The sequence below is a fragment of the Gekko japonicus genome, unplaced genomic scaffold, assembly GCF_001447785.1.
Source record: "Gekko japonicus isolate JY-2015 unplaced genomic scaffold, Gekko_japonicus_V1.1 scaffold642, whole genome shotgun sequence".
NCBI lineage: Eukaryota > Metazoa > Chordata > Lepidosauria > Squamata > Gekkonidae > Gekko > Gekko japonicus.
The window spans coordinates 906,702-914,609 of record NW_015159727.1 but is presented as its reverse complement, the minus strand read 5'-3'; the positions used below and the strand labels follow the sequence as shown (position 1 = coordinate 914,609).

The window sequence follows — 7,908 nt, the reverse complement described above, 5'->3', positions numbered from 1 at the left end:
GAAGGAGTGGGGAATCAAACCTGGTTCTCCCAGATCAGAGTCCATGCTCCTAACCACTATACCAAAGTGGCTCTCACCTTCATGTTACCTTGGACGCTGACTTACTCTTTAATAAACTGGTAATTGAAGTCTCTAGAGTAGCTTTTCACTAGTGATATGTGTTGCGAGTGCTGTATCCCTCCCTGGAGACTGGAATCTTTCTCTGCTGATGCATGCCTTTATAACTGCAGGCTTGATTACTGTAATTAACTGTATGTTGGGCTGCTCTTGAAGACAGCTTGGAAGCTTCATTTACCATAAAATGCTGTGATCAGTGTTCTGTTAAATATCAAGATAATTAGTCTTTGTCAGCTAATCGCCCGCCAGTTTCTTTCTGTGCCCCATTCAAGCTGGTTTACCTTGGCGACATGGGCTTTGTCCTTCTATCACTTGACTCCACTCTTAGTTTTGAAGTCTGACATTACTACACACTTCCCCTGACTCCTCATCAGCTTTACTCTTTTAATCCCATTGGCTGTGCTTGGATACCACAGTATTGTTTTTCAGGGGTGGGTATGCGTGCAGGTGATTAAGGCAATAGTATTTATTAGAATAATGGTGCTTGAGAAACCATTCGTTATATGTGTACAAGAAAATAGATGTAAAATGGAGACCAACCTGATCTTCAATTTATTATTTCCAGCAAAAATTTCAATACCAAAATCCAGAAAATCAAAAGACCTTCCTTTGATTCAGCATCAGATCAAGAAATCCTGGCTGACTGAAAACAACTTTACTGTATTAAATATTGAGGTGGAACATCACAGGCTTTGGGATTTTAAAACAACACATATTGTGAGCATCCTTATGGACTGAGTCAATGCAGGGTTGAAATTAATTTAATGTGAAATAGAAAACACGTTAAATTACTATACTATTAAAATTCCTGTGCAGAATTGTAATTGATATGAAGTCCCATTAATGTAGAATAGTTCCAATGGCTACCTCAGATAAGAATCCATGTTTAATGGCAAATTAATATACTTATCATTACAAAAGAGGGGGGAAATGGTGGGTTTGCCTATATTGCCAATACCCCCTGCTTATGAGAACTGGCCATCGCTGGATGCAGAGAACTGGATTAAATAGACGACAATACAGTATGGCAACTCAGACGCTATTATGAAACTGTAAATAGGTAGAAAAGATGTATTGCAAGGTGGTTAGATATACTACCTAATGCTTCTCAGCCGCTCTGGACTACAGTCTGTTAAACGGTGAACTGCCGATTCCATTTCCTACTTACCTTTTTGATACAATTTAAGATTTCCCTTCACCCCCAGATGCCTCAAAATAGATGACCCCTAGATCATCAAGCCAAGGAGTCTTCGTAACGAAATACTCCGTGGAATTTCCAGAAGAACTACATTACCCAGAAATCAAAGCTCTGGTCGTAGAAAGAACGTCTGCGCATTGAGACTCTCGGATCCAAGTTTGGAGCTTTTAGCTGCCAGCCCTGGCCCATCATGTAGGTGCAGCAGAGCCTTCCTTACCATTGCAATAGAGAAACCCACTTTGCAATCTGTTTTTCAAGGTGTGCAATTGCAGCTCTTTTCTCTGCAAGGAGCTCTGTTGTAGGGAGTAAGAAAAACTCCACTTGCATGAAGATTGAGCGCTTGCAGTTTGCATCTTTGTTGCAAAACTAGCTACTGAAGAGAGAAGGCAAAGTCTTTTGTGCTCCCCTCCCCCATCAAAGCAGAGGGGAAAATGTCTCAGCAAAGAGGTAAGGTTCCGACTTATGTTCCTTGCAAATATGCAAAAAGTCGTTCATGCATTTTGGAATTGCATGCATGCAATTTTCGGGATGCAATTGCATTTTGAAGTTTGAGGCTTTGAATAGCTCTCAGTTGCATTTCCTGTTTAGTATGTGCTTTTTTTTTTGCAGGCACACACACACAGTCGCGCGCGCACTCAAACGCACACACAGTTCCTGTAAGGCAGGGCTTGCAGTTCAGCTGTGCATTGACGTTGTTTGCATTCTTCTCCTGGGATTACTGAGCCCTTTTTGCCTTTTGCACAATCAGGACAGATAAAGGGTATTGGGAAGCCTATGCATGTGTCTCTCTCTCTAGCATCAAAATGGTAAAATGCAGACAAAACTGCGGACAATTTATCGTGCAAATTTAAATCAAACTTTATAGAAAAAGTGTCTGGTGAAAATGTAATGTGAAACTTGAGTGGAGTTACTAAGAATATATGCCTGTGTTTCCATGGGAAAGTATTGTTCTGGTGCCAGTGCTGAGCTCATTTTCCACAGAACCCCCCCCCCCCCCCCCCCCCCCCCCCCGCAGGCACTGAGTGTAGCTTTTACGGCGAGATTTACGAAAGGTATGCAAGGAAGTAGAGTTACATACAGAGGCACAGATTTATTATGTTTTTGGTGTTTTGAATGGAATCAGAGTAGATCTTTTAAAAAAATCACTGGAGAGAATTCTGTTTCTGTTTAAGGCTGTCAAGATAATGAAGGCTGGCAAATGGGAAAGGAATGGATAATATTTTGGGTCTATTGTAAAACCTGAAGAGTGGGCTACAATGTCCCATTCGAACTTTTAGAGAACAAAGTTTGCGTCCAGTGGCACCTTTTTGACCAACGAAGTTTTACTCTGAGTATAAGCGTCAAAAGACGTCGACATGCACACGAAAGCTTATACCCAGAATAAAACTTTGGTCTTAAAGGTGCCACTGGACTCAAACTTTGTTCTGCTGCTTCAGACCAACACGTCTACCCACCTGAATCAAACATCTGGAGTCACTGATTATATGTGTGTGGGGTCTTTCTACATGGGGAGGGGGGGAATCGATCGCCGCCTGAGGGGGTAAATTCGGGGGATCTCGATCCAACTTCGTGAATGTACAATTTCCACTACAAATACAAAGTATTATATTATGTAATGTATAGGCTGGAGGGATTGGTGGGGGAAGAATTTGAGAATCTGTGGACAGTCCTGCAGGATTCATTTAGGAAAACCACCTGTACGAGTTTCAGTGCAGCAATTATGAGTGGAGAGATGCATCGCCGTTATGCAACAGGACGGGGGCGATAGGCAGAGCTCCCCAAAGTTCATTCAAAGGGAGCGTGCTACTGCAGAGCTCTAAGAACTTGCACTTTGTGGCAGTTGAACTGCATAATTTATTCCCTATTTGCTGCAGTCATTTCTCCCAGCCAATTGGAAGACGATTGGAAACTCCCAGCAGAAAGAGTCCAGTCAGTTTGCCCAGCCACGGAAAGGATGCCTACAGAATAGGGCATTCAGTTAAAGTCTGTCATCCAGCGAGCCAAGAGGGGAATCCGTAATTTAGCAACTGGAGGAGGGAACGGAGAGGATGCAGGTGTGAACCCCCTTGCCCCCGAGTAATCTGTGACCAGGGCCTCTCTTTTTTCAGCAAAAAGATTCCAGTTCTCTAAAGGACTTGTCTCAATTAAAGAGAAAGGACCCCCAGTATTCAGGTTACGTTTCTTCCGTATCAAATGCAATTTTGTTTACCTCTCAGCAGAGTTCCAGGTAGGAATGGGGGAAAATAGCTTCAGAATTTCAGTGAGGCGTTCTTTTCTTCTTTTCTGTCCATTCTGACCTTTTTCACACACAGTGCTTTCAGTGTTTTGGGTTAGATGCTTATTAAGGGCTTTAAAACAAATTGCATTTTTACAATAAAAATTGCATACATAATATGTGTTATATAAGATGTTTAAATATAGGAATTTTTTTGCAGAGTTTTAGAACACAGATTAGGCCAGTGTGGGTTCTAGGAGGAGGACCAAGAGATCTTTTTTTAAAAAAGTCTGTTGCCAGGTTAAAACTGCAGTAAAAGCCACATGCCATTTCTGAGGTTCATGTCATATTATTTTGTGTTATTGACAAAGCACAATCAGTGTTAGAACTCTTTCAGTTAATATAAGCAAACCACAGTCTCTGCCCCAATGATCTTGCAGCCTAAATTTAGATGGGTGTGTGTGTGAACAACAGAGATAGTGAAAGAAGTGAGAGGCAGGAATAATAAGGGATGAATGTCACCAATGTTTTAGGCTTTTTTTTCAATTGAGAATGTGGAATTCCGAGTTCTTGGGACAGCCATTCAGACGGGGCATTTAAGCCAGTATAGAAGCCGGTTAGAAAAAGAGTACTTACGCGCGATCAGACATACAACATCTGCTTCCCGTTCCTAACCGTTGCCAATCGTTGCAAACACCCCTTAAACCGGTGTAGTTTGCCACTAGGTCCCCAAGTGGTGTTTTTCTGAGGGCTCTGATTCCAGCCGCATTTCCCCCATGTGATCGCTCTCTGCCGGTGTAGAGCCACTTCCGCTGGGAAGCCCGAGGCTTCCGCTTTTCGCCCGCCATTTTTTTTTTAGCCTCAGTGATATGCGCTTGGGCGAAGCTTCGCCCCGGTGTTAATTTTTTTTTAAAAAAAGGGGATTAGTTTTAGGCTTTTGATGAGTCTGGGACCTCACGGAGGCCCTTTTCGCTGTAAAAGTTTAAAGGGCAGTGTTCCTTCAGGGCATGCTTTTTGGGACAGGGTGTTCTGCGCCGCCTAGTGTGGACACCCGGGAGTGATGTGTTGCGTGGTGAGAGAGGTGAGTGTGACCGCACTTGCCCCGGATCAAATTAGTCCACTTGGAACCGGAGCAGTTTAAACCGCTCCCGGCAGGCCGTCTGATTACACCCAAAGAGAGGCAATATCATGAAAACTGTTCCTGGGACCATTTTCTTCATGTTCTTTTCAAGAATAGAGGTTAATAAAAGAGAATGCACCTCGCCCCCCGCACAGTCATAGTCCAGGTATTCTGTACATCATCTTGTGCATTGTTATTACATAAACTGAAGTGGGTGTGACGTTCCCCAAAAGCATGCCTGTAAATGGCATTATGGTTATGCTTTCTTCTGTAAATTCTTCTGTAGATGTAAATTGTGGCTCATATCTGTAGTTCATATATCTTTTTAATACCAAGAAATTGTAGGTTCATATGCTGCAATTTCATTTGAACCAGACACTCCCAACTACTTTTAATCACTGTGTTGCTGTTTAGGAGACTGTTTTGTTGTTGTAGCTTTGTTAACTGAATTGCTCGTATTATTACTATTATCTAATTTTAAGCCACTCAGAGGGCTTCTTAGGGAATAAGAGGCCTGTCAAACTGTTTTTTTTTAATAAGTACCCAAGGGTACACTTTTATTATTTTTTTCCATTATATACTACAGACATACAGACATACATACAAACAACCCCCAACTACCCCCCACAACATATAACATATAACAAAGGACTTTATCATTTCTTCTGCTTATTAGATTTCTAAATTCATTATCTATTTTACTAAGCTTATCTTTTCTGCATTCTCAAATTAATACATTTATCTATCATGGCCTGTCAAACTCTTAAATAAAAAGTGTTGTCAGTCCATCCTCGACTGCCCACTGATAGACCTTTGCCCAGTGGAGATAATTCACACAGCTAAAACAAAGCAAATGATAAGAGACTAACCATGGTATCCTAAACACACTTGGGGGTCCTGGGAATAAACTGCATTGAATAGATCTGAATTGGATTCTGATTAGACCTGTTTAGGATTGCTCAGGTGTACTCAGAATCCTACAGGTCTGTTCATTTGGGCTTCCTTCCAAGAAAGTTCTTAGGATTGCACTATAACATGTGTGAACTGGTCCTAAAAGTATTTTAGTATTGCAGATTTAGGGTCAGATTGTGTATATGGACTGTCTACGTTGTCTCTTCTAATGTGCCTGAGTACAGGCCTATGTAAAGAATACTGCATGAAGAATACCATTGATTTTCATTATTTCTTTTGAGAAGTACTCCAATCAAGTATATCACAGTGGGAGTTTACATGTGGATTGCCAGTTTGTACAACATCTATCTCCATTCAGTCTCTGACCTTTGAATACCCGGGGGGATTGCAGAGACCTTGCACATGCGTGTACTGGTTTTAAGCCTATGATGCTGAACGTAACGTATTTGGAAGGAAGTTCCTATTAGCACCAGAGGATTTTATTTGCAGGAAAACCTGTAACTCATTTCTCGCATATCTAGAAAGTCACTACACCACTTTAGTGGTCTACATTATGTCTAGCACGTTGGAGTGGTAATGATTATTAGGAGGCGCAGTTGAGTACAGTGGTATCCTGGAGTGTCTAGCTTTGAGGTCTTATGATCTACCTAGTTTACAATATTTTCATTGTGTTGACACTGAGCCATACTCAACTGTCCCAGCATTTCTTAACAACCTTGTTGAAACTGGAATGCTTTAGAATTCATTAAATAGATATTTAGTGGTCACCTGGAGCTAAATCAGATTATGATGTAATACTTCTAAACTACTGGGAGAATTTTGCGCTTGACCAATAGTGAGTCACTTTTGCAGATTGCTCTGTTTAAAGAAGTTGGCAGTGATTATGTTTGACTTGGGTTTTTGTGTGATCTTGATTGCACCATGTACTGCACCATGTACTGCTATGTAATTTATTGTTTACAGAGCTGGTGGAAACAGGATAAATACTAAAGTAAGCTTATATTCTAATAACAAAGTTGGCCAATCTTTGGTTACTTAAATCTGGAGACCGGAGCTGTGAACAGGGAAGACAGATCTTTCTACAAACCTGAAAAGGGCCACAGATTTGCCAAAAAATGTGAAGTCTAAAGAAAATATATTGAGGGCTCTAAAAAACCCTGAAAACGATAAAAGGAGCACATGTAGCTTTAAATATAATGATAAAAGGAGCACCTGTAGCTTTAAAGAACAGATTCTCTCAGTTGCTTTTGCTAGGCAACCACAGTATCCCAGGCTGCATTTCAGTGAGTAAAAGTCAGCAAGAGGAGCAGGGTCCTTCAGGCCTGTTTTAGCCTTTTAGGGAAGATTCGTTGGGGCCAAGCCTAACTACGGCTGTCAGCTCTCAGATGGGAAATTCCTGGAGATTTTGTGGTGGAGTCTGAGGAGGGTAGGGTTTGGGGAAAGGAGAGGTCTCATCTGGATATAATACCATAGAAACCACCCTCCAAAGCAGCCATTTTCTCCAGAGGTCTCTGTTGTCTGGAGTTCAGTTGTAATTGTGGGGGATCTCCAGGTCCCACCTGGAAGTTGGCTTGGCAGGAACCTCTTGATACCCCTGATTTGTATGACTCAATTAGGCCTGACTCCTTGCTACTGTTCGACAGCAGCTACCTTATGAAACCTAGTGTGGTATAGCAGTTAGAGCTTCAGAGTAGGGTCTGGGAGGCCCAGGTTCGAATCCCCATCTGGCTGCAGAAGTTCACTGGGTGATTTTGGACTACTCACATACTTTAAGCCCAACCTACCTCACAGGGCTGTTGTGTGGATAAAAAGGAGGAGAGAAGAATAATGTAAGCTTCTTGGTCCACACTCTGAAGAAAGGCAGGGTATAAATAATAAACACAGTTGAAGATGGGAGGCAGGTAAAATGTAGGTTGGTGAATGGCTGAGAAGAGAATGGGTTAGGAAACTATGGCAGCACGCAACTGGGCTACAGTTTTCTTAGGTAGAGACTGCGTGGGCAGGGAGAGGGAAAGCTTAAGACAGAAGGGCAGATAAAAGTAGGTCGGCTGTTGGGTGGGAAGGAGATAGGGCTGCCAACCCAGGTTAGGAAATTCATAGAGATTTGGGGGCTGGAGCGTGGGAAGGGTGGAGTTTGAGAAGGGGAGGGACCTCAGAGGGGTATAATACCATAGACTTCACCCTCCAAAGCAGGTATTTCCTCCGAGGGAACTAGGGTTGCCAACCTCCAGGTGGGGGAGCTGGAGATCACCCAGAATTATGACTGCCCTCCAGCTGACAGAGATCAGTTCCTCTGGAGAAAATGGCTGCTTTGGAGGGTGGACTGTAATCCATTATATTCCACTG

The 7,908-nt window shown here is 42.4% G+C and overlaps 1 protein-coding gene across 1 annotated transcript in view; it reads left to right on the top strand.

Annotated features, from left to right (window-relative positions):
• The first annotated feature begins 1,503 nt into the window (after window positions 1–1,503).
• MAP2K6 (mitogen-activated protein kinase kinase 6) overlaps window positions 1,504–7,908 on the top strand; it is a 132,827-nt gene continuing 126,422 nt past the window's right edge. The window contains exon 1 of the mRNA XM_015425597.1: window positions 1,504–1,762. Within this exon, the coding sequence (XP_015281083.1) occupies window positions 1,747–1,762 (16 nt within the window). The 5' untranslated portion in view covers window positions 1,504–1,746. The remainder of the gene's footprint in view (window positions 1,763–7,908) is intronic.